At 39.9% G+C, this 26,062-nt stretch overlaps 3 protein-coding genes and 1 long non-coding RNA gene across 8 annotated transcripts; 2 read left to right on the top strand and 2 right to left on the bottom strand.

Annotated features, from left to right (window-relative positions):
* The first annotated feature begins 987 nt into the window (after nt 1-987).
* On the top strand, nt 988-6,601 carry LOC121807404 (glycosyltransferase-like KOBITO 1). The gene is made up of 11 exons (XM_042207620.1): nt 988-1,359; nt 2,094-2,243; nt 3,238-3,290; nt 3,544-3,652; nt 3,739-3,873; nt 4,111-4,155; nt 4,484-4,671; nt 4,855-4,996; nt 5,471-5,517; nt 5,733-5,820; nt 5,918-6,601. The coding sequence occupies exons 1-11, from the start codon at nt 1,036-1,038 to the stop codon at nt 6,194-6,196; spliced, it is 1,560 nt and encodes a 519-aa protein (XP_042063554.1). The 5' UTR covers nt 988-1,035; the 3' UTR covers nt 6,197-6,601.
* Nucleotides 6,602-6,652: 51 nt separating this feature from the next.
* LOC121807405 lies at nt 6,653-10,551 on the bottom strand. Of its 5 annotated transcripts, none has more exons than XM_042207624.1 (4): nt 10,402-10,551; nt 8,046-9,086; nt 7,802-7,898; nt 6,653-7,050 (listed from the first exon to the last, which is right to left on the bottom strand). In XM_042207624.1, exons 1-2 carry the CDS (start codon nt 10,496-10,498, stop codon nt 8,077-8,079), a joined length of 1,107 nt encoding a protein of 368 aa, XP_042063558.1. In that variant the 5' UTR covers nt 10,499-10,551; the 3' UTR covers nt 6,653-7,050; nt 7,802-7,898; nt 8,046-8,076. The 5 variants fall into 5 exon arrangements, with proteins under 5 accessions (XP_042063558.1, XP_042063557.1, XP_042063556.1 ...); XM_042207623.1 differs by having other exon boundaries at nt 7,787-7,898; XM_042207622.1 differs by having other exon boundaries at nt 7,802-9,086.
* An 11,281-nt stretch (nt 10,552-21,832) lies between these two features.
* LOC121807375 lies at nt 21,833-23,404 on the top strand. The gene is made up of 3 exons (XR_006051811.1): nt 21,833-22,205; nt 22,302-22,467; nt 23,281-23,404. It is a non-coding gene; the product is annotated as an uncharacterized LOC121807375 (long non-coding RNA).
* LOC121807374 (protein IQ-DOMAIN 12-like) lies at nt 22,612-25,953 on the bottom strand. The gene is made up of 5 exons (XM_042207588.1): nt 25,359-25,953; nt 25,038-25,271; nt 24,732-24,944; nt 24,422-24,553; nt 22,612-24,338 (listed from the first exon to the last, which is right to left on the bottom strand). The coding sequence occupies exons 1-5, from the start codon at nt 25,434-25,436 to the stop codon at nt 23,712-23,714; spliced, it is 1,284 nt and encodes a 427-aa protein (XP_042063522.1). The 5' UTR covers nt 25,437-25,953; the 3' UTR covers nt 22,612-23,711.
* Between the last annotated feature and the right edge of the window lie 109 nt (nt 25,954-26,062).

The raw sequence follows: 26,062 nt of genomic DNA on the forward strand, positions 1-26,062 counted from the left end.
TGCGAAAATAAAATGTGATTTTAATTATTTTAGGATTTTAAAAATAGTTATTGATGCAAATGGGGAGGCTACAATTCATAGTATTTCATAGTATAAATGTCTATAAAATCGTTAACTATGAATTGCAGCCAGATTAGTGGCGCAGCTTCCACTGTAGGCTTCTTCTTTATTAATGTGATTTTACTCCTGCAAATTAGTCATTATCAAACATTTGGTTAACGAATTCGCAAGTCATCTACTGAAATAATTTTTCTCGGGATCAACCTACCTACCTCACATTATTATTAGTTAGTACTTAGTTATGACTTCATAACTAATTTCTTTATGATATTTCTAGGCCATCTCACCCTTGATTTCTCTTCCAAATATTTATGTGAAAATTTTCACCAAGTCAAAATCTTTAGTTTATAATCTATTTATAAAATTTGGAAAGAAAAAAAAAGTTAATACAATTTTTCTCTAGTACTTTTTTCTCTCTTCATCTCTCTACCTCTTTCATTTCTTACTTTGTTCTTCGTTTACTTAATTAACTTAAAACAATTTTTTTAAAATCGTGTGTCGAAAATAAACGCCTTTACCGCCGTTAAACGAGGGGGTATTGTTTTACTTCAACAGAGTTAACCATTTGTTAGGTGAAATTGTTGCATTACCCAATATTTTCTTTATTTCAGATTAAAAGGATATTCAACCCCTGTTAAATTTTAGATCTTGTGAATCACTAATTTCAACAATTCTATTGATAATAGTCGAGACCATATTAATTAGGTACCTTTGGACAACTTTCCCCAAATTCATGAGTAGGAATTAAGAAAATGCAACAATACCAAATGTCTCGTGTAATAATTTTCCAAATATTCGTGTAATCCAGCGTTTCAAATTTTTAGTGTAATATTTTGGCAAAACACAATTAATAAAATAATAAATGTGTACGTTTAAATCAGAATCAAAATAAAAATAAATAAAATAAAAGTTTTTATTCACATCACAGTCCATTAACAAAAGTTGGATCACTCCCTGGCCCAGCCTTGTCTTACAATGGCGGGTCTCCGGCAACAACCACCGTCCTCCGCTGCCGCCCAAAACTCCTTCACCGCGAAGCTTCTCCTCCTCCTCACCCTCCTCCCCCTCTCCCTCGCCCTCTTCGCCTTCCTCCTCCAATGGCGCGGCGGCGGCATCGACGATCCCATCTCCCGATGGTCTCCCGACGAATCTCACAAGTTTCCCGGCATGGATTCCTCCCCTCTCTCCACCGTCGCACACTCATCCGATTGCACCACGCTCTTCGGCCACTCCTCTACCGCCTCATTTCCCTACTTCAAGGACTGGAAGTTCAACTTCCACGCCGATCTTAAGCCCAAGGTCTCTCCTTTTTTGATTTTGGGATTGTAATTAGGGTTTTATCTGCTTCTGGGGGTTTTCAATTTTAATGGCCTTTTGATTTCTTTCCCTGAGATGGCGGAATTCTTGCTGATTTGGAGTTTTGGGGCTAGTTTTTGAGTTTAGGCATCGCAGAATTTCTGAATAAAATGAAAAGGAGCTACTTGTTGATTCGGTTACTTTGGCATCAATTTATAATCCTGGATCACTTAAAGATAACATATAACTGCAATTATGCATCCTATTCAAAATTGTTATTCGGAGTTTTTTATAAGAAGCGCGTTTAGGTGGAAGAGTCATTGCAATTTTGCATGATTTAACTGTTTGATTTGTTTTCCAAATTTTCTTATGACATCTTAACCAGTTGAGTTAGATGTTAGTTTTGTTTAAGTGAAGAGGCAAATACATGAGTTTGGACACTGGAGTGATTGCGTAATCTCAATAGCAACAGTCACAATTGTGTTGGGGATTTACTGCAGTGCATCATCATATGCTGACAAAGTTGTAGGATTCTTTATAGTGAAACTGCATTAATGTTATGTGGTTAGATTTAGAGTTGGAAATTATCTCGAAATGGAATTTTGCTCGTATGTAGTTGGCCTATATTCTTGACATTCTATAATTGATTCACATTGTGCAGTTTTTTTTATATCAGATTTTAGTATGTTTAAAGTTTGAGATTATTTGCTTAATCTGTTCATGATTTTTATATGCAGATATGTGTTACAACTAGCACGTCTGCTGGTTTGGAGCAGATTCTTCCATGGATGTTCTATCATAAAGTTATTGGGGTTTCAACTTTTTTCCTATTTGTTGAAGGGAAGGCTGCATCTCCTCGAGTATCTAAAGTTCTTGAATCCATTGCGGTAAGTTTGTGCTTGAGTCTTTGGACCCTGCAGTCTTTTTTATGCCCGATATCCTAAAGCACATATAGTTCCTTTTCCCTTCTTGTTTATTAAACAATTTTTTCGTAATGGCCTTGGCTACATTAACAATAATATTCTAGGAGAAGACATGGTTAATTGACTGAAAGGACTGCTGGTTTTATCACTTGATAGTATGTACTATTGCTTCAAAATACCTTGTGAAGGAAGGAACAACTATAAATAAATGTGGTATCATGATTAATTCTGCCCCTCGATATTTGATTGCGGTTCAGTCTCTTCTATGCACGTTTAAATAAAAGTTGGACCATAAACCAATGCTGGATGTACTCTACCTGCATTAAAAATGCTTGACAAGCTCTGTCCTGTTAGATCACTCACAATGCTCGATATATTTCCTTGGTAATAAAACCGCTGATAAATCTTATGTACATTTTATTGCAATGATGCAAATAGTTTATTAAGTCATTAAACCTCTCTGTCATTATGTAAGGTTTAGGTACCTAGCCTAGTTATATAAGTAAGGCATTGATTGGTGCCACTTGAAAGCATATGTGAGGGAGTCAGTTACACTGGGGTAATGTTACACTTTGCCAACAAAATAAAAATATGTTTGTTTTTTTTGGAAATATATTTCATATTTATGTAATAGAAACACATTGTATATCTTTGGGAGAACAATATGCTGCTTTCCCCCCAACCATAGCAAAGTTCTACATTTTTTCCCCAAATCCATTCTCTCGTCATGTTTGACTTTCAACTATTGAACTAATGTTTTTAACTGGATTATCTTGATATAGTCACTACATTAAGGACGGCATAAAATATCTGCAAGATAGACCTGTTTTACTGTTTCTCTGCCTGAAACTGCACATCCAATCTTGCATCATAAACATATTACCTGGGATATGTTTGCTTTCAACTTCCTGTCTTGCAAGTTGCAATCAGTAAGTGTGGCCTTTTACTGCTCTTGCAGGGTGTGAAAGTGATATACAGAACCAAAGAGCTGGAGGACCAACAAGCTAGGAGGTACATCACTTCAACTTTGTGATTGCTACATATTTTTTGTTTGTTTGTTAGTCACGTCTATTTTATACGTATATTCCTTGTCTGGTTTATTTGTTCTTCACCTCTGCTTTACATATTTCTTATCTGGTTTCATTCTTTGAACAATACGGGAAAATAGACTAACTAACTCTTCACTTTCTCTCAAAGCTTCTTCTCATGTCTCTTACATTTGCTTTCTATATAATTATGTTTCTCTTTTTTCTTGCTGCTCCAGCCGGATCTGGAATGAAACTTGGTTGTCAAGTTTCTTTTACAAGCCTTGCAACTATGAGCTTTTTGTGAAGCAATCCCTGAACATGGAAATGGCAATAGTTATGGCGAGGGTATTGATCACGACAAAATTCTGAAAAAGTTACTTATTTTTCCCTATTGAAGAAATACTTGAACTTTGTGCATCTTGTGTTTCAAGGATGCTGGCATGGACTGGATACTTCATCTGGATACTGATGAATTGATACATCCAGCTGGTGCTCGGGAATATTCTTTGAGACAATTGTTACTTGATGTTCCAAAGAATGTTGACACGGTTGTCTTTCCCAACTATGTAAGCAGTTTTCTCTATGCACGACCTAATCCTGAACACTAAAACATATGCCTCGTACATTCTCTGTTGTGCTAATATTCTTGTAGCTAATCCTGAACACTAGAACACATGCCTCGTACATTCTCTGTTGTGCAAATATTCTTGTAGCAAGTAGCCGATTTAAACCATATTATCTAAGACTTGACAAGATCAATAACTTTTCCCTTACTCATATTTACCATAACATGTCCTTTCCAGGAGAGCAGCATTGAACGTGATGATATCAAGGAACCTTTCACAGAGGTAATCATTTTAATGTTATCATTGTTCGCCTATGAAGTTTAAGTTTTTGGTCTATTGACTTGCTACTGTAGTCTGGTACTAGGAAGCAGCCACAATAATAATAAGTATTCTTGTATAAAGTTATGTTGTCTGCATTTTTTTGGGACAAGAAATGAATCATAAATTCATCACTCTGTTGTATAATCATTCTTTTTTTTTCTTCTTCATGTTTTTGAAAAAATATCAGTTTAAGAGAGAATATTAGCGTAGATTCTCTACTATGACATTCTATATTCCTTGATTTGTTGAAACTGGCTATCTTACATAATTTTTTCCACATGTCATTCAGGTGTCAATGTTCAAGAAAAACTATGACCATCTTACAAAAGACACTTACTTTGGCATGTATAAGGAATCAACCCGAGGCAATCCAAATTACTTTTTGACATATGGGAATGGGAAGTCTGCAGCTAGAATACAAGATCATCTTCGCCCTAATGGTGCACACAGATGGCACAACTACATGAAAACTCCCAAGTATATCTCCATGCTTAGCTACGAATTTATAAAGCAAACCTCTTATGCATACGTGCCTGTTTTACATACAATCTATTCTGCACTGCCTATTTTGTAATACTTGTAGTTGTGGTTGTGGGTTAAGAACCACATTGCTATTCTTTTTGCTGGCTCGTAGCATATAATTGTCCTAATGGTTGACAGTGAAATCAAATTGGAAGAGGCTGCTGTCTTACATTATACATATTCCAAGTTCTCTGACTTGACTTCTAGACGGAATCGGTGTGGATGTAAACCTACAAAGGATGATGTGAAGCGATGTTTTATGCTGGATTTTGATAGATCTGTAAGTTTCCTACAACTACATGCATCCTTATCTACCTTAGTCCTAGGATACAACGTTTGGATAAACTTTATTGCTACTATTTTTGTGGACTCGCCCATAATAAATCCTTGCAGCATTCTAAGAACATCCAATTAAGAAAATAATCAAAGTGGTAAAAGATTTTTGCTGAATATCTAGCATGAATTTTCTCTAAAATTATGCTCTTTCTTGGAAGCTTACACCTACAACCATTGCTGAAAAGTGATTTCATGAAGAATCGCACAGATCCTTGCGACCATTATTTAAATAGAAGTTTCTTTCTACAATATAATAATGTTATGGTCTGGTATAAAACCCAGATGTTATGGATTTCAACTCAATTATGGTCTTCCAAATGATTGACTCCCTACATTTAATATTGACTAAACACTGCCCATTCCTTACATTTCGTTGTCTAGTTTAATATATTGACTGAACACTGCCCATTCTTCACAGGCTTTTATAATTGCTTCAACAGCAACTGAGGAGGAGATGCTAAACTGGTAATGAATTTCCTTAAACATACCTATCTTTTTCCTATTATATTACTCGAAGCAAACCGGTTTGCTGGATTCACTTGGATTCAGTTCAACAGCATAACTCTTGACATACCACCAATAGCTTTTGTAGTTTTGTAGAACAAATAAAAGTTGTGATAGAATGCCAACTGCTTGTATTTCTCTCTTAACACACCCATTATATCTTACTTCTGCAACAGGTACCGTGAGCATGTTGTGTGGACTGATAGGGCTCTAAATTTGAAATTGTTGAGAAAGGGAATCTTAACGCGCATCTATGCTCCCATGGTAAACCTTTTTTTAACACGGTGCAGAGGTCTCCTAAGTCCTCGACAAGACAGTCTAATTAGCATTCTAACTTGGCTTTTGTTTGCTCATATTTCAGACAATCATCCAAGGGTTGAGAGAGTCTGGCATCTTCGGGTCCATCATTGCTTCTGCTCAAGGATCGCTATCAAAGGACAATTTCTTAGCATCCATTGAGAGCAGTAATTCCTCCAGGGCTTCTGCATTCAGATTGCTCGATTCAAGAAATATAGGCAGGGATAGAGTCTCTCAGTCAGCAGCTAGAAAAGCCCTAGACATAGACATCTCTTCCGATGAATCAGCCATCCCACCATTATCTCCCCCATTAATTGATGAAGACGCCGAGATTGAAGCGTGATTTCTTCTGCACGATTGCTGCTTTTTTCTTTCTGTAAGATGGTGTAGACTGCCCTCGTTGGTGTGAGGCGTACAAGTAGGGAAAGATTTGAGCAAGCATTTCAATAGCGGAGGTTGTGTTTGGATCTGTGGCTATTCCCGATCATTACCCAAGCGGAGGTATATATTATATCATAGACACGGGGGAGAGACAAGGCGAGGTGGGGAAAGGACTCTCACTAACTTCATTCTTCAGATGTCGACTGATGTATAGAAATGAAGTGAATCCATCACCAGATTTCCTTCTCCATTTTTGTTGTATAGTGTAGTGCTAGTGCAATTGCGTATTTGCATTTTACATGAATCATTATTTTTGGAGGTCCTTTGATCTGCTTTATTCTATTCCAGCTTCTTTCTTGTGATTTTACTTGTTGCTATTGCTCACTTGTACAAGCACAAATTTGACAGCTACAATATCTCCTATAAAATTAGGACAATCTAATAAAATCAAAATAATAACACTGATACAAAAGTACAAGTAACCCAGACTGCAAGTCACTCTTAACTGATTTGAATTTTAAATCACTCCAACAAACTTAAATCAACAAAAAACTGTGTTTCTTTCTTTCTCCCTTCTATAAGATGATTCTTACAATTCTTCCCAAGCATCCAAACTAGCACTTGTTTCTTAAGGACCCTAGAGGGCGTTTAAGATCTTCGTCCTCAACCAAATCACCGAATCACAAATCATATGCCATCCTACCATAAGCATCAAAATCTCCGGCAGTCCATATTTACGGATCTCAAAACTCAAAAAGGATCAGCATGCATCTAAAGATATCACTGCCGCAGGCTGTTGATTCACCAACTAGTTCTCTGTTACAGAAAGTCAGATACAAGAAGGTCATAATCTACATCCTAAAACATTAATATGAAAATATCACATGGCTGGCATCTAATCTATTGCAAATCGCCATATCATTGCTCGAAGCAATAAATGCAAAACTCAACAGATATTGAATGCAGAGAGAGTACAGAAAATGAGTCACGTATTGGAGGTGAAAGTACAGACAAAAAAGAGCGAAAAGAGCTGCGGATAGGCCAAACCTTCACTCAAGAGTTAAGGGTCTCTCTCATCATAATTCAACTTACCAACTTACTGTATTTTTCAGATATATATGCTTAAGCATGACTTATGAGGAATAAAGAAGTTCTGCGGATCAAGCATAAACAAAGCTACAGCTATTATAAGCGCATTCAAATGCCTTTGTTTGGCTATTTCGCTTCTCCTAGCTCTTGATCAAGATTATGCATGCCTTTCACTCAAGGTTGTAGGAACTGAGGTAAAAAGGAGCACAAGAATATCTGTCCAAGAATTCCATGCAGCCAAGTGAAGGGTGGGGACACAGATCCCTCCTTCATGTTCTTCTCTCAAAGAACATACTCTCAGATGAAAATGAAAATAGTTCACATTCAACATCCATCAGTCTCAGGACTCAGGAGAAGGGTTGGAGATGGAGGGAATACATCAGATTGCTAGAGAGCATGTAACAGCGCATAGATACCAAAATAAACTAGGAAGGAAAAATTAGAAGAATAACTTCAATCTTACCTTCTCAGATCTTACCTTCTCAGTGGGATTGACTATTAACACAAGCTACATCTTTAGACATGTTGTATATAGAATCTGTGAATCCTTAAGAAACGTTTGCATCCTCCAAAACCTCAAAAAAAAACAACCAACATTTGCTCAGCAAAATAGCTATAAGTATTTCCTGGTAAAATGTATGATAGGTGATCTGCACTATTGGCAAAAAGTAGTGCTGAAAATGTAAATTCCCCAAAGCAATTACACTTTTTTAGAACTTTACAACATAATATTAACCAAGTTCCTGAAAATCTTCACATCTGACGACCGTATCCATAGGAGTCGCCAAGATATCTGGAACTCTTATATTTTGACATGTGTTGTACAGAACTTTCTCTCTTTCGGCCACCACCCCTAGAGGACCATCCACCCCGCCTAAAATTTGGATCCCAATGTTTGGTTTCATTATCATGATATTCAGCATCGCGCACACCCCAAGACACATTCCTGTTGCCCCTCCATCCTATCTGTTTTGAGCCTATAGAATTGTTATTTTCAAATGATGCCACTCCTGTAGAATTGTTATTTGCTGGACCCCGACTCCAAGAATTTATCTCTCTTTGTCCTTGACCTTGTCCTTGTCCCCATCCATCTTCTCTTACAGACACAGTTTTCTCATTACAATTCCAAGGCTTGCCACATCCATGATCAGCAAAGGAAGATGACCTAGTATTGTCAAGCCCCTGGGGCCAATTCCAAGACTCATTTCTACTCCCCCAAGCATTATCATTTGAAGAACCAGCAAGTTTTCGGCAACTTTGCTCCCATGGATCGTCATTTTTCAGATTTAATGAATCGTCCCACCTACCCCAACCATTCTCTTCTTTTACATTTCCAGTACCTATCACCTGATCTCTTTCCCATTGGTTATCACTAGTGTATTGGTTTTTATCATGCTGTGTTTGAGTGCACTCAACTTCTTCATTAATAGTATCCAGCTGCTCTGTCTTCTCTGCTTCATCTGGATTAAAAACTTGACGATCTAGATCTTCCATCAACTCACGATCTATATGAGGGTTCCAATCAATTTCACTGACGTACATGTCCGGGTCTGGCAAAGGGTTATCACAGAGAAGGCCATTGATCTTGGCCCAAAATCGTTGTTTTGCATTCTCCAATGCTTCTTTACCAGCAGAACCATCCCAATTCAGCACACTTGGATAACTGTATATGTACGTTTTGGATGCCAACACCTTATTCCAAGGAACTTTACAAGAATGGCAATAGTCAATTTCCCATGATGGCACCCTATTGTGAGCAAGTCCTTCGAAAAGTATAATCAAGACATCAGAAATTTTCAAAAAGATGTTAATGGAAAAGTTGACAGCCACAAGATTATGCAACTATAACCAATATAGATTCCCGTTGCTTTAAAAGTCATCCATTCGAAATGATAACTCCAACCATAGAACAAGACTTGGCACTTTGGCAGATAAAATATTAAAGAGCGGGTTGGTAGGGTAGATAATTCATCTATGTTGGAGTTATATGAACGAAAATGACTAAAATGTGTGTTCTTATCATGCTTTGTTTATTTATCTTCCCTATCAAACATGCACTAATTGTTCAGACCTTGTTACTTGGCAAGAACTAGATTGAAGTGAACTACTGAAAAATATGCAAAACGTAAAATGGTTTAGCACTAGCAGTCTAATGCTCAGATATGCTTATGTGATGAAATTTAAAGATGAGATACACACATCAATCCAAGCGACTCTTAAAGCGCTCAGTGATATAAAATCAATTCCAAAACGACCATTAGACTTTTGGTATCATGCTAAGCAACAAGAAGCCACATTTTTAGAAAACTAATGACATATTGAACAAACATCTATCCGCATGGATATTTTATACTCTGATTCTTCAAAACATGGTCATTTTGAAAAACAAAAGATATCTGCTTTTTTCAAAAGGGCATGCTAGAATGTGACTCTCCTCTCCTGTCACCGAAAACATGAGGCATTGATAATGCATGCAGTGCTCTTGTGACAACACTTCAAATTACTTTCAGTGCCATCTTCATGCATTCCTTTTTACATTTTCACTTCAATACAACACAAAGGTCCACCCATTAACAACTCAGTAAACCTCCAATAGAAAACAATGAAAATAACAATTGGATGTACAGATTGTAATAGTCAGATGGAACAACTGAACCTAATTTCTTCGCTAAACCCTTAATTCAACTCTTAACCTTGACAGCTAAAGGAAACACGCACTGCTTAACCTTGACAAAACCTCCCAAACCAAAACCGAATATCTCTTTCAACTTCAATTATTGTTAGCATATCCACAGATAAGAAAAAAAATATAGTACTAATAAATAGCAGGAAACAAAAAAATGCACACTGTAATTACGGGGAAAATAGAATAATTGGGATAACGAAACAACTAGCAATCTGATTGTTCGCCTAAATCCAAAAGCCTAGACAATTGTGGACATATTTGATCAAAACCCAAGCACACAATTGCAATTGCTTTTTCCAAATCCCAATTGAGGAATCATAATTGAATAAGCATGGAAAATATGATGGGATGAAAACGAAATTTAGATGAAAAAGAAGTAGCTGAATACGAACCAGAAGAATATGATATTGGGGGAGTTGAGGGCGGATCTTCGTAGTCGTAGTGCCTGGGCTTCCTTCTGGGCATATATCTCCGATTCCATTTCCCCATTGATAGACTTGACAAAGGGGAGCTCGCCGGAAGATGAAAAATCAATCCAAATAAATACGGGGTTTTTTTTTTTTTTTTTTCTAGAATAGAACTTAGATTCCGTGTTTGTACTGAACTTTTTTTTTGTTCCGGGTTTGGGAGAGACGCATAACCCTCATGCGTCTCCTTTTAATGAAACGCATGACGGAGATGCGTCTTTTATAGAGACGCATGAGAGACATGCGTTGTTAAATTTTTATTTTTTTTCTTTATTTTTTTTGAAAGACGCATAAGCGTCATGCGTCACAGGCAAAGACGCATAAGCGTCATGCGTCTTTCATTTTTATTTTTATTATATTTTACTATTAAAAATAAATAAAATAAATAAATAAAAAAATGAAAGACGCATGACGCTTATGCGTCTTTGCCTATGACGCATGACGCTTATGCGTCTTTCAAAAAAATTAAAGAAAAAAAATAAAAATTTAACGACGCATGTCCCTCATGCGTCTCTATAAAAGACGCATCTCCGTCATGCGTTTCATTAAAAGGAGACGCATGAGGGTCATGCGTCTCTCCCAAACCCGGAATAAAAAAAAAGTTCAGTACACTCGAGGAATGTTATCTGTGGTCTAGTACAAAAAAAGAAAAAAACCCAAATAAATAGCTTCTCGTGCATTGTAATTGTATTGCAAATTGCACTCATCAAACAAAAAATTTAAATTTATGGAGTATAAATAATATACTTCCTTAGGGCATCCGCAGTGGTGCGGATGTCCCGGCGGACATCCCTGCGGACATCTCAAAAACACCTCCTGTCACGTCATACGGACTTCCCACTGCGGATGCCACGTCATACGGACATCTCACTGCACAGTGGCGGACATCCCAAGGACATCCCAACGGACTTCTCATATTAAAAAAATTCACCAATTCACCAATTTAACAATTTACGGAATTAAGCTATTTACGGAAGTAAAATTTCGACACAAATATGGAGAAAATAAGAACACTTTATTTAAAAAAATATACTTAATTAAAAAAATACATAAAAAAAATTACATAAATATAAAAAAAAACCGTCTTCTCACTCCTCGGATTCCCCCCGCCGGTACCCTCGTCGTCGTCCTCGCCGCCGCCACCCCCCTCGCCCTCGCTATCCGACATCTAGTCGAACCCCAAATCGCGCGGCATACTGTTGAGGATGGGTTTAAGCTTCCGCTTGTAATGGGGTCGGTCGCTTAGCGCCATTCAACCATCGCACGTAATAAGGTTTCATATGCCGCGATGCGGGCGAATGAGGGGTTCTCGAGATCGTTTTGGGTGGGTGCTGCCGATTGGGCCTCGGCGGATCCGCTGCCGCTTCCCCCCCGAGTCCCCGCCGCGGCCTTTTGCCCAACCGGGCGACGGCTGCAGTTCGACGATGTGGGTGTGGGGAACTCTGCCTCGGCGAGGGAGAGCTCGTAGGAACCAGCACTACTACTATACTCCCCGGTGGCGCTGATCCTCGTTCTCTCCAGTCAGCCAGATTCAACGCCCGCAGTGAACTTGGCCGAATCCTGCACCACGAGGTAGACATCCCAATACTTGAATTCCCCGAACCCCTTTGAAGGATCGATGTACTGCTGGTGCACGACAAGCTTCACGTCCTCAGTGGACATGCCGCTGGACGCCATGCGGAGACAATTCGTGTAAAGGCCGGCAAAGCGGCTGAGCTGCCTCCTCAGCCGCTCCCACTGTTTCTAGCATTGTTCGCCGTTGTGAGGCTTCCCCCCTGCCAGTTTGAACTGGAGGTAGCTTTGGCTAATGCGCCACCACATCCTGTCGATGTGCTGGTTTGCCCCTACGTATGGATCCTCCACTACACTGATCCACGCTTTCGCCAGCGCAATGCACTCCTCCATGCTCCAGATGGTCCTCTTGTTCCCGCTGGACCCCTCCCCCACCTCAGCGGCCCCCGACTCACCATCGTACACCGCCGCAGACGATGTAGTGTCCCGTCCCCTTCCCGTCCCCTTTCCCCTTCCCTTTCCCTTCCCCCTTCTTCCCGTGGCCGTCGGCGCGTCCGTGGAAAAATCCCGGATCGGAGACAGCCCCAACTCCTCCAGCGAGAACGTGTCGAGGCCAGTGAACTGAGTCTCGACAGGAGTACTCGCCGGGTTGTCTGGCGACAATAAATCCATGTAGGGCCGGCGACCCCTGCATCATCCCCGGCATCATCATACCGGGCATCTGGGGCATCATTCCCGACATTCCAGGCATCATACCCGGTATTCCGGGCATCATACCCGACATTTGGGGCATTCTGGAACTCCCTCCGGGCATCTGGGACATTTGGCTCATCATCCCATACCACTGCGGGTACATGTTGTAGTACCCGGGCATCATCCCCGCCGGCATTTTAGGTTGGGGAATCGCGGCAAACATCGGCGTCGTTCCGCCGAAGGGAAAAAAAGGAGACGGTGAGTCGCTCGAAGCGGGGGAATCGCTATCGTGGTGCTCCATAGTTCTTCGAAAGAAAAGTGTGTTATAGAGAGAGAAATTTGTTAAAACAAGTGGTGCGATTGAAATGAAGTGCAATGAGACGTATTTATAGAATTTTTTAAAAAAAAATTAATGCAAAATCCGGAATTCCGCGCCGATGTCTGTGGGAGTCAACGCAATGGCGGACGTCAGCAAAAATGCGCGGACATGCGGTGTCCGTATCGGACGTTCGTATCCGTTGAACAGTTGCACAATGGCGGACGTCCCGCGTGGACGTCGCGCACGCCGGTCTGACATCCGCGCGGAAGTCCGCCATTGCGGATGCTCTTAATAAAAAAAAAATAGTCTTATTTATGAATCACAATCACATTAGTTTAACGAGAAATTAGTAAATAATAGAAAAAATAACTAAAGTAGGATAAAGATTGAGAAAAAAAATAAAAAAGATGAGAAAACTGGGGATAATTACATATATAACATACAAAATGAATCATCCATGTTTCAATTTAATACAAAAAATTTTAAGTTTACATATTTCATACAAAAAATTTACTTGGTGTTTCAAATTGATAAATTCCGTCAAATCCCTCTAACACCGTTAGTTCTCTTCTTTTTTCTTCCTATTCACTCCCAAATCTCTGTCCATTTTAATATCAGAATAAGAATACCCCAAATCTTCATCCATTTTATATCTATAAATATAAATGGCACAAAAATATAAGCATAAAAATGTTTAGGCTCAATATATTTTTTTCTTTATTCTAAAAGTAGAAGATATATATATATTCCTCTACCAGTATGGAAAGTATTTGTCAAACATACCAAAACTCAAATGAGACATTGGGGGAATCATTGAAGATTACATTACCAAAATCAAAGGAGGCATTAGAGGGAAGAGATACATAATTGATATGGCATTCATTGTCCTAGAATAGATTTATTATTTCCTAAAATACATTGTACTCCTCACTATAAAAAGGAGAAGGATTGTCGTATTCTTGACACTGAAATAAAACGCCAATCATCTTTTTCAAACATCTTCAAACCCTTCAATATGCATAGCCCTTCCAAATCTCTCGATAACCATCGGTAAGATGGTATCAGAGCGGGACGATTCGGGCTTGAGACTCAGAGCAATATCATCATCGTCTCAAGTACCTTTCCCGACCCTTTGAAACCTGCAATACACAACCAATAACCATGTCAGACTCAAACAACACACCAATTACACTCTTAGCCGAACAATTCGCTGAGTTCATGAAACTAAGCATGTCTCAGAAAAACCAAAACCAATAGCCTTCATCTATTGAATCACTAGGCGAAGTACACCTGGCCGAGAAACTCAACGGGGATAATTACCCGTTGTGGGCCAAACTGATGAGTCGGGCGATTCGAGGGAAGGGCATGGCGTCTCACATCGCTGGAGTTACAGACCCTCCTCCTCCGACAGATCCAAGCTACAATCGATGGCAGCAAAGAGATGATTGTTGCTTCAACTGGATTATAAGCAACATCGATGCCAGCCTCGTAAACGAGGTCTCCCAATACGAAACGACATTCGACTTGTAGGATAGTCTAGCCACAACGTATGGGAGCGGCGCCGACCAATTCCAGATTTTAAACCTGCATAGACAAGCGTACACTATCAAACAAGATTAGAAAATCTATGGCAGAAGCTTCAGGACCTCTGGATATCAATCGACACCAGAGATCCAAACCTGATGGATACCCCAACAAGCATTGAAAAATACAACCAAAATACACAGAGGCACAGGTTTTATCAATTTGTCTGGGTATTAGACGACCACAGATACAGAAAAATCAAGAGGGAGATTCTAAATATGGACCCAATCCTGACGGCGAGGAAAGCGTACGGGCTGGTAAGATGAGAATCAGTAAATGAGAAGCTACTCAATCCAGAACCTGGAATCGGCGTGGGTCTGGCTGCAGTCGACCGGAATCGAACCCTCGCACCACAACACAACCAACCACAGAGGAATCCCAAAGATGAAGATAAGAGCAAATTAGTATGCAGCCACTGTGGGGGAAAGAAACACACAGGGAGACGTGCTTCCACATTCACGGCTTCCCGAAGTGGTGGGAAGAGATGAAACGAGGGAGACAAGCTCGGAATGCAGGCCGAAACGACGGAGGCAGAGGAGGCGGAAGAGCCTCAGCGGCTGTTGCTCTCGAACACGCCACCTACACCGAGATCCCGGCGGGCGGCAGTGGAGGCAGCGGCAACGGCGGAGTCAACGCCAGTGGCAGCGAAACCAGAACGGCGGAAAAACCCCCAATCGCGTCCGTCGCACTAGCGAGGACATGGTCAGAAGGTAACGATTCACAAATCGAAGGCCTCAACGGTAGTGGCGGTGCAGGTAGGGCGGACGAAACTAGGGTTCCCACGGGCCGACTGGGGGAGACGGGCTAAATGGGAGAGACGGCTAGGGTTTGGAAACCCTATTTAAACCGCCGTCTTTCAGAAATCTCAAAAGCACCCCACAAATCTCCTAAATCCCGTACCCAACCCCAGCCTACAACTATCTCTCAGAAAACACCCCACAACCCTTCACAATTACAAAACAGCCCCCACCCTGGAAATATCCTAACAAAACCACCCCCGAACTCTCAAAATTGTCAAATTCAACCCCACCGATTGAAATTATCCCAAAACCCACCGCACACTTCCACCAAATTCCAAATTAAACCCCCACTCGTTAAAACCTTACAAATTACACCCCAAAAATCCGTACTTGTCCAGCATCGGCCCAACATACCATGCCAAAACTCGTTTGACACCTTAGCTTGCTCCTCCACATCCACTTCCGGCCCAAAAGACCCACACTGGATTTTTGACTGTGGAGCGACCAACACAATTTCGTTCGAAGCCTCAGACTTTGTATCCATTACCACCTAAAAAAAACCTATGTCCAAACTGCTAGCAGGGATCTGGCACGAGTCATGGGGCAGGCACTATACACATCTCACCCACTCTCTGCCTCTCTAATTGTCTTTTTGTTTCATCTTTATCTCATAAGTTGTTGTCCATTAGTCACGTGACTAAGGAACTGAACTATAAATTACTAATGCAACCTCGATTTTGTATGTTGCAGGATATCAAGACGGGGACGATAGTTGGGCATGGCACTGAGCGAAGCGAACTGTACTATGTGGATGAGATAGCCGAACAGAGTGCTGTAATGATGCTGACTCCCGGACCGATAGGCAGACAGGCTTGGCTTTGGCATCGTCGGTTAGGGCACCCATCCTTAGGATATTTCCGCCTTCTTTTGCCTAAATTAGCTAGATCTTTGAACTCTTTTCATTGTGATACTTGTGTGTTGGCCAAAAATCATAGACATTCTTTCAAGTTAAACAATACGAGAGTCAAAACTCGTTTTGCTTTAATACACTCAGATGTTTGGGGTCCTGCTCCTATCACTGGGGGACAGGGTTTTCGTTATTTTGTGCTTTTTATTGATGACTATTCCCGCATGACATGGATCTATTTTGGAAAAATAAGCATGATGTGTTTGATAGGTTCGTAGATTTCGATAACCTTATTCAAACTCAATACAAACATAACATCCAGATCCTTAGATCAAACAACGGGGGGAATTTGTCAACAACAAAATACAAGAGTTTTTTTAGGGAAAAAGGCCTAATCCACCAAACCTCATGTGAATACAATCCAGAACAGAGTGGGGTAGAGATGCCCACCGGTTCCGGTTCCGAATCGGAACCGTGGCGATTTCCTCGAACCGGAACCATCGCAATTTGGGTCGCGGTCCGGTTCAGGTTCAAGATTTTTCGAACCGGAACCGTCACCGAACCGCCGGTTCGGGACTGTTCGAAACCGCCGGTTAACCGGAGGAACCACCGGTTCGGGCATGGAATCCAAGGCATCAGGGAGGACAGCTTTTCGAGCATGAAAACCGGGCGGTTCCGGCGGTTTTTGGACCGGAAACCAGCGGTTAACCGTGAAATCCGGCGGTTCTAGCGGTTTTCCGCCAAAAACCGCCGGTTTTTCCGAAAATTATTTTTTTTTTCAGATTTCAAATTCGAATTCTTCCATTTCCCCTAATTTTTATCTATAAATACCCCCCTCTATCCTCATTTACATTCACCCACTCGTGTGTTAATAAGAGTTTCTCTCTTCAATCTCTCAATTCTCTCTCTTTGTCTCCAATTTATCATTTGTGCTATTGTGCTTCCATTTAATTACTCAAGTGCTACTTGTATTACGCATTGTTATACACTTATACTTGTTCCCGTAGTTCTATAAGTTGTCTTTCTTTCTCAATTGCTTAAACAAAAAAATATATATTGTTCCATATTTCTACATTTCTATTATATAATGTTATATACTTGTATATGTATTGTAAATTGTAATGTATCGTTGTCCGTTACAACTCAAATTCAACAAAATTGATATCATTTTCATCTTATACGTCTTATTTCAATTTAAATTATTCATTGTCTTATTCCAATTTATTGTATAAGTCCAAATTTCAAATTTATATTACATTATTGTATGTTGTATACTTGTATATGTATTGTAAATTGTAACGTATCGTTGTCCGTTACAACTCAAATTCAATAAAATTGATATCATTTTCATCTTATTCGTCTTATTTCAATTTAAATTATCCATTTTCTTGTTCCAATTTATTGTATAAGTCCAAATTTCAAATTTATATTACATTATTGTATGTTGTATACTTGTATATGTATTGTAAATTGTGATGTATCGTTGTCTGTTACAACTCAAATTCAATAAAATTGATATCATTTTCACCTTATTCATCTTATTTCAATTTAAATTATCCATTGTCTTGTTCCAATTTATTGTATAAGTCCAAATTTCAAATTTATATTACATTATTGTATGTCGTATACTTGTATATGTATTGTAAATTGTAATGTATCATTGTCCGTTACAACTCAAATTCAATAAAATTAATATCATTTTCACCTTATTCGTTTTATTTCAATTTAAATTATCCATTGTCTTGTTCCAATTTATTGTATACAAATTTCTAATTTTAAAAAAAATCGAACCGCGAAACCGCCAGTTTTCGAACCGGAACCGTGTAAACCGCCGAAAAACCGGCGGTTCCGAACCGGAACCGGCGGTTTTCAAACCGGAACCGGAACCGCCGGTTTTGGAACCGTGGGCAACACTAGAATGGGGTAGCCGAAAGGAAAAACCGCTATATCCTAGAAATAACCCAAGCTCTCCTTATTGAATCCAAAATACCGAAGTCTTTCCGGTGGGAAGCTATATCTACTGCCGTTCACCTCATAAATCGCCTACCAACCGGCATTCTTGGCTTTAAAACTCCCCTAGACACCTTTTCTCAACATTTTGAAATCCCATCATCTCTATCCCTTGAACCAAGAGTATTTGGATGCTCCGTTTTTGTCCACATTCCCAAACATGAACGTACCAAGTTTGATCCCTGTGCCCTCAAATGTGTCTTCCTTGGCTATGGAAAAAACCAAAAAGGATACCGCTGCTATGACCCAAAAACCCGTAGAATCCACACCACCATGAATTGTGATTTTGTGGAAGGAGAATATTTCTACGACCAATCCAGTAGTCAGGGGGAGACTTCAGACAATAGTCCAAACGATGACCACCTAGATTGGCTACCAGATATTGGAAACAACCATTTAGGGGGAGAGCCACATCCAGGGGAACATCAGACAGGGGAAGAGTCACAGCCAAGCACTGTCGCAGACGTTGGTCCACCTGAGGAGGTTAGCAACACCGTCGGGCCGTCGAGTCCGGTAGTACAGAACGAAGACCAAAGTGGCAATGAGCAACCGTCAGCCCCGTCTTCGATTCCTGAGGTAAACAGTTCAGATTTTGATAATACACCCTTGGAATGCACTAATCTTGATAGGGGCACTAATGAGGAATGTGGAGTTAGTGGAGAAAGTGGAGGCTCATACGAGTTGCCCCCAAGAAGAACAAGATGGGTCCCTCCACGACGGTACTCACCAGACTGGAAAGGAAGAAAGACCAAATATGCAGTATCCAATATTGCTCACAACCACCTTTCAGAAATGGCCAAGGCATTCGAAGCTCCCTTGTATGAGGAAGAAGACATCCTTTAGTCCTTTGAAGAGGCCAACAAACATAAGCACTGGAGAGAAACCATGAAGAATGAGATAGATGCCCTAATGAAAAACTACACATGGGAAAAATGTGCACTACCAGAAGGAAAGAAGCCAGTTGGATGTCGGTGGATATTCACCATAAAGAGAAGAGCAGATGGTTCAATCGAGAGATACAAGGCGAGACTAGTGGCAAAAGGGTACACCCAAGTATATGGAGTGGATTATGATGAGACATTCTCCCCAGTGGCTAAGATGGAAACCGTGCGAACACTATTATCAGTAGCAGTATGTAAAGACTGGACACTACACCAGTTTGACGTGACCAACACCTTTCTTCATGGAGAGCTTGAACAGAACAAGGAAGTATACATGGAGGTCCCACCAGGTTTCTCCGAAGAGTTTGGAGGAGGAGAGGTGTGCCGGTTACGAAAAACTCTGTATGGATTGAAGCAGTCTCCACAAATCTGGTTCAGAAGATTCTGTCAGGCTATGACCAAGCATGGATTCCAACAAAGTCATTCTGATCACACGCTCTTCAAAAAACGGAGAGACGACATGGTAACATGTCTAATTATCTATGTTGATGATATGATTATCACTGGAGATGATGTGGAAGAAATCCAGAGGTTGAAGGAAAACATGTTCAAGGAATTCGAGATGGAGGATCTAGGAGCACCGAAATACTTCTTGGGAATAGAAGTGTTGAGATCTCGACGCGGAATATTCCTAAGGCAGAAAAAGTATGTCTTAGATCTGTTGGCGGAAACAGGTCTCCTCGAAAGTAAGCCTGCAGACACCCCAATGGTTCCAAACCATGGTCTGAAGATAGAGCAAGGAACGGAACTAGCAGACAGAGAAAGATATCAATGACTTGTTGGAAAGCTCATCTATCTCTCACATACTAGACCAGACATTGCATATGCAGTGGGCATTGTGAGCCAGTTCATGCACCAACCTCAAGCTAATCACATGGAGGCAGCTTTGAGGATCGTACGGTACTTGAAAGGTACGATAGGCTATGGAATATTTCTAGCCAAAAGGGAGGACCTAGAGATCGATGGCTACACAGATGCTGACTGGGCAAGTAATCCAGTGGATTGGAAATCTACATGAGGTTACTTTACGTTCATCGGGGGGAAACTTGGTTACTTGGAGGAGCAAGAAACAAAAGGTTGTAGCTCTGTCTAGCGCTGAAGCCGAGTTCCGAGGAATGAAAAGTGGACTCATGGAAATCCTGTGGCTGAGGAGATTGCTCACCGAGATTGGTTTCCCACCTACTTGGAAGAGTCAGTTGTTTTGTGATAACAAGGCTGCCATTAGCATCTCAAAAAATCCGGTGCAACACGATAGAACAAAGCATGTGGAAGTGGACCGACACTTCATCAAAGAAAAACTGGAAGGAGACATTATTGAATTTTCGTTTGTCTGTTCTGAAGAACAACTTGCAGACATATTGACCAAGACGGTTCACCCAAAGATCTTCAAAGAGATATTGGGCAAGTTAAGCATCGGGGATACCATTGCTCAACTTGAGGGGGAGTGTCAAACATACCAAAACTCAAATGAGACATTGGAGGAATCATTGAAGATTACATTACCAAAATCAAAGGAGACATTAAAGGGAAGAGATACATAATTGATATGGCATTCATTGTCCTAGAATAGATTTATCTATTTCCTAAAATACATTGTACTCCTCACTATAAAAAGGAGAAGGATTGTTGTATTCTTGACACTGAAATAAAATGCCAATCATCTTCTTCAAACATCTTCGAACCCTTCAATATGCATAGCCCTTCCAAATCTCTCGATAACCATCGGTAAGAGTATTACTACAAGATATTCGTACGAAAAGCACTCTATCATAACATATTTGTCATTTGCACTATCACTGCAACACTTCCTCCTCTGTTGCTCACACACATACAAAGCAGCCCACCAATATCTACCTCTCCCTTTCTTCCCGACAAATTTTTTTATCACACCCAGTTAAGTTTTTGCAAAGCTTTTGTAAAAAAATTATATCTATGCATTAACAGATGGTGCGCAATAAAAAGAAAGGGAAGAATCATGAATCTAGAGAGAGAAGAATGATCTTGAGTTCTTCGCAGTAATTTCTCGGAATACACAGTTAATCTTTTTCTTCTTACTCTTCACATTGATAATTTACAGTGAAATCCTAATTTCTTAATTTGGGAGTGAATAGGAAGAAAAAAGAAGAGAACTAACGGTGTTAGAGGGATTTGACGGAATGTATCAATTTGAAATACTAATGAAACTTTTTGTATGAAATATGTAAATTTTAAACTTTTTGTATTAGATCGAACTATTGGTGATACATTTTGCATGTACCAAGTAATAATCCTCCTTTTAATTGACACTCCAAAATGGCAAAAGAGACTAATCACAAAAATTCACTGCGGTCTCATTTTAACATTATAAAGATATGATAGAAATTTAAAATTTTAAAAAGAAAACAAAAAAAAAGGCGCGTGATCAGCGGTTCCCTGCAATAGTGCCAACCAGAGTTAGTGTTGGAAATATAACTTGAGGTGTCCCAAGAATGTTGGGAAGAGAAAGTGTGGAGTTTAGGTATATTTATAAATATAGTTTCTAGGTATATTTACCTCTCTAGTGATGTACTATGTATCACAAATACATAGAACAATTCAAGCCTAATAAAGATTTTAGAGTCTTTTATTTTTTGCGTTTTACTTTTCAACTGCCAGAAAAAGGGCAAAAAAAAAACAAAAAAAATCGCATGAACGGCGGTTGCGCGCGCAATAGCGTCAGAGGAAATAGTCCAGCACTTCGCGGCGGACCACGGAGATGAACTCATGGGGCTTCGGTGTTTTCCAGAAATAGACTGTGAGATTTGAGGGCGAGATGATCTTCATTTGGGTGACTTTGAGATCAATAAGGTGAGAAGAGATGGAGAATTCATCAAGCACGCACAGAGAAATGGCACCTCCACAGGGCCGCGTTAGAATCTGAATGTCTTGATGCCACCGGAGACCAGAGCTTCTGCTGCTCGCAGTGTTGCAGTGATGATGAAAGTGGTAGTCTTTCTGCGTCTAATTGTTTGGGGCTTAAAGGTTTTGGATCTCAATTTCTGAGTGTAAGAGTGGAGGGGCTGGTTTATTGTGTCTACATCTGATTTTATATAACCATTACTTACAATTGATACTGTTAGTAATCTCTTTCATATTTGCAGAACTTGTTCAAAATACAGTGTGCTCGGAATCACTGGGGAGAATTACAAAATGGAGGGAAAAAATATCATGTTAACCTGGAAGCAGAGGTTCTAGCTTAATAGCACTTCAAATCTTCTAGTTCCATGCTAACACTTCAGCCCTCTTAAATCTCAATAAACCATCATGGTTTTAGCCTATGCGGCACGGATACGGATACGCGTATCAGTATCCGAAGGATACGGATACGCGGATACGGCTCTTTCCCAAACAACCCGATACGCGGATACGTTTTAACTATTTTTTTAATAAATAATAATAGTGCATAATAAATTACAAAATAGATATTCTAATGTTATTATACAAATAAAAATAATAAAATTACAAAATATTAAAAGCTAAAGTCAATTTCTTTTATGGTCGATTACACCACATCGATTTTTTGGTTATACTTATCCATATTACCAATAATATTGATCAAAATATTTATTTATAGTTACAAAATTAGACAAAGTTAATGGAGTAATAAATTGGCCCAAAAAATGAGCCCCAAATATACTCCTTTTCCATCGTGACTACTTCTTGCCCAATTCATTCTCCCATTTCCAATTTTCTTCAATCCCTAGTTGAGGCAATAGCGGCGCCTCCCCTTTCTTCTTCTTCTTCTTCTTCTTCTTCATATCCGATTAACTGTCGATTTTGTTCCCAAATCGGATTGAAGTTCGTAAATTGAAAGTTGCGAAGTTCTTCGACAGAGATGGACGTTGATTTCGAAGAGGAGAACCTCAGATCTTTGCAGATAGAGGAGGATGAAGGCCCAATACTGCCCAGCTCGCGGATACGCCGACGGATACGTATCGAATCTGAGGTTTCCCGGCCCAATACGGCCCAGCTCGCGGATACGCCCAGGATACGTATCGACGGTGTATCCGTCGCGTATCGGTATCGGATACGTATCCGATACGCGATACGGCAACAGGGTGGCGTATCGGTGTTATATAGGTTTTAGCTATAATTGGATTCGTAGTAGTATTTTCTAGAAGCATACTTGAGAGAGGATTAGTACTAGTTTGTGAAGCTGCCCTACCTTGGAAGTGATCATTATTGGTAAACTGTGAAGCAATCAATCTATAAAATCAATATTTAATGGCACTGGTACATTGATTTCAGAGTATTTGGTGCCTGAAGAAGCCAATTCTGGGATAATTATAGTTATAAACTTTTTTAGAAATCAGTGCTAGTTGATTACTTGGAGTATATTAAACTTCTGTACAATGAAGATCAGGGAGTCTTTCATATGCTCCTTTCCAATTCTTGTAACGGAATGGATATATCGCTGACATGGTACTTCATGTTTTTGGTTGTAAGATATAAGATACAATAACTTACATAAAATTTAAGTAAAATATCCCAACCCTCATATCTGACACAGTTTATTTCCCCATTGGACATGCACAAGCTGTGGGAGCAACATTAGTACCTATTTGGTGATGAAGGCCCCAAAGTTTAATGTCCTTCGTGCTCATCGTTGATTTGATTGGACCAGGTGATCCTTTAAACCGTGGAGATCGATGTGAGGATCCCATATGATAGTGATTCCCAACCCAACTACTGCTTGTCAGCTCACTGTTAATAGATGATATTGGAGACAGCTTATGCTTATAAGGAGAGGTAATCTCAGAACACACATCAAAACTAAGTGGTCGTAGTCTTGGGGAGCTCGTTGATCTAGCTTTCGCTTTGGCAGATTCTGTCGAGGCCATGTATGCAGGAATGATAGGAGAACCTACAAATAAAGTTTCGTCTCCTGTGGACCGCTGCTTCCTATGATGATATGGTGTTCTCAGGACGTATGCAGGAGACTCTGGCACATCTGCTTGATATTGCTTCTGAAAATTTCTCAGTTTGCCCCCAATTTCATTTATGTTTCTTGAATTAGCTGACAAGGTTCCAATCAAATTGCCTGGACTTTCACTTTTAGCTAGCTGCGAATCCACCCACTGTTCTAACCAATATCTCCGTCTCGCGTATACCTTGTCACGTTCTGTTTCTGCTGATCTCTGGCAATATACAGTGATATGAGGATAATTCACAAAAGTGGATGCTATTGCTTTAATGAAAGTTGACACTCAAAAAAACTCACCCGGTGGTTCAAGTAGTATTCTCTGACCCTCTCTCTTTTGATAGAAGCCTCTCTTTTAGTAAGAAGCAGAGCTTTTAACTCTTCCTTTGTCAATGTACTGTCATCCCACCTCTTTTGGCTGTTGAGATCTACCTGCACTTTTATAGAAGATTACTTATCATCAGATATTGATGGATAATGGAAACTGGTAAATTTGTTTTGTTGATGTTGTTAATTGTGTATGTACTCTTTTTGTCTGTACTCATCATCATAATCCTATGTCTTGTTTTAGTATAAAGAGCAGAAGCTAAATACATGGATTTAGCTTAACCTTTATGTCCTTTTCTCTGAAATCCTGTGATTTGTACTCTTTACACTGCAACTCCTTAGCTCTTTCACACTTGTTTGAGAAAACTTCTGATTGGATGTTTACTATGGACTGCAGACTCTTGAGGGTGTTGATGGCTTGCTGTCGAACAGCCCAGCCTCGAATAAGAGCTTGAAGCTTGACGACTCCTTTCAGTGCTCGTAGCGCTTTCCTTGCCTGGAATGATAATGACATTGATAATGTTTTTACTCATCTCATTAGTTCTCCTAAATATGCCACTTTCAAGAAGTAAATAATCTAAGGACTCACTAGATAACCGCGAAATGCAGCTTGAACTTTGATGGCAGCCGAAGCTTCTAATGTGTTGTTGCGAATGCTGGCATGATTGCGGTTTTCAGGAGATTCTGGTTGAGCTGTTTCCATATTCTGCTGAAGCTCAGGAGTGTCTGTTGATGTGAGTTGCCACGGTAGCCTTTCCCGCGGAGAGGATGGCACGAGCTCTTTCACTTTTAGCAATCGGCACACCAATCTCCTTCGCTTATCCTTTTCCCAGCGCACGGGAGATTGAAGCAGTTCAGGTAAATCTTCTACACAATGAAATATGGATTGAAAGTTGTAAACGTTGTGTACCTTTTCCCTTCTTGATTGTGGCTCTGAAATGAAAAACCTCTTAATTAGGCTGAACCAGGTCTTCTTCTTCTTTGCCATGAAGTATCAATGCTCAAAATGAGTGTGGAGATTAAAAAAGAGTTAGACTAACTAAGAATAGTAAATGGACATTTGAATTGTGTGCATAAAGTATGTCCTTCCTCAATATGGACAACAAGAAAATAGTCCTCATAAATGCATGTGCTATTGTATAATTTCTTGACAAACTTACTTTTGATTCATGTCCATTGTAGTTGCTCCTTTTTATCTTCTATTCAATTATTTCATCTTTTTCTGTGATGAGTTTCACGTGCTGGGCACGTGGGCCTTGCACCATAAAGTGAGTTAGGGTCAGCTTGATCTATTCTCCTTGTTTGCCTACTTAGTTTAATGTGAATTCTTGTATGCTGAGTTGTTCATTTTTGTGAGGAATTAATTAGTGTAATCACTTGAATCTTGGCCTTTCCCCTTTGGAGTTTAAAAATCTAGGTTTACCTTTTATATTTATTGTCGGATTTGATGTTCGTTCATGATCGTACGAGGTCTTTAGATTCGAGTCCTTGCTAATGTGGACGATATACTAGAATAGAAGATGTAACACAATTTGAGTCTTGAACCGGAGGCCTAGTTTTTGTGCTCAATAGAGAGACCAAAAAATGAAGTATATAGGAAATTCAAGTGAAAAA

The sequence above is a fragment of the Salvia splendens genome, chromosome 6 (genome assembly GCF_004379255.2).
Source record: "Salvia splendens isolate huo1 chromosome 6, SspV2, whole genome shotgun sequence".
Taxonomy (NCBI): Eukaryota; Viridiplantae; Streptophyta; class Magnoliopsida; order Lamiales; family Lamiaceae; genus Salvia; species Salvia splendens.

Bases quoted from the DNA above. Each gene is read 5' to 3' on its own strand.
- LOC121807405 (XM_042207624.1), bottom strand. From the start codon at position 10,498: ATGGGGAAATGGAATCGGAGATATATGCCCAGAAGGAAGCCCAGGCAC. The intron at 9,087-10,401 runs GTTCGTATTCAG...TACTTTTCGAAG, and splicing joins CCCAATATCATATTCTTCTG to GACTTGCTCACAATAGGGTG.
- LOC121807404 (XM_042207620.1), top strand. From the start codon at position 1,036: ATGGCGGGTCTCCGGCAACAACCACCGTCCTCCGCTGCCGCCCAAAAC. The intron at 1,360-2,093 runs GTCTCTCCTTTT...TTTTATATGCAG, and splicing joins ACGCCGATCTTAAGCCCAAG to ATATGTGTTACAACTAGCAC. The intron at 4,672-4,854 runs GTATATCTCCAT...AATGGTTGACAG, and splicing joins AACTACATGAAAACTCCCAA to TGAAATCAAATTGGAAGAGG.
- LOC121807374 (XM_042207588.1), bottom strand. From the start codon at position 25,436: ATGGCAAAGAAGAAGAAGACCTGGTTCAGCCTAATTAAGAGGTTTTTC. The intron at 24,945-25,037 runs GTGAGTCCTTAG...TTATCATTCCAG, and splicing joins CTGCATTTCGCGGTTATCTA to GCAAGGAAAGCGCTACGAGC. The intron at 24,339-24,421 runs GTGAGTTTTTTT...GTATATTGCCAG, and splicing joins AATACTACTTGAACCACCGG to AGATCAGCAGAAACAGAACG.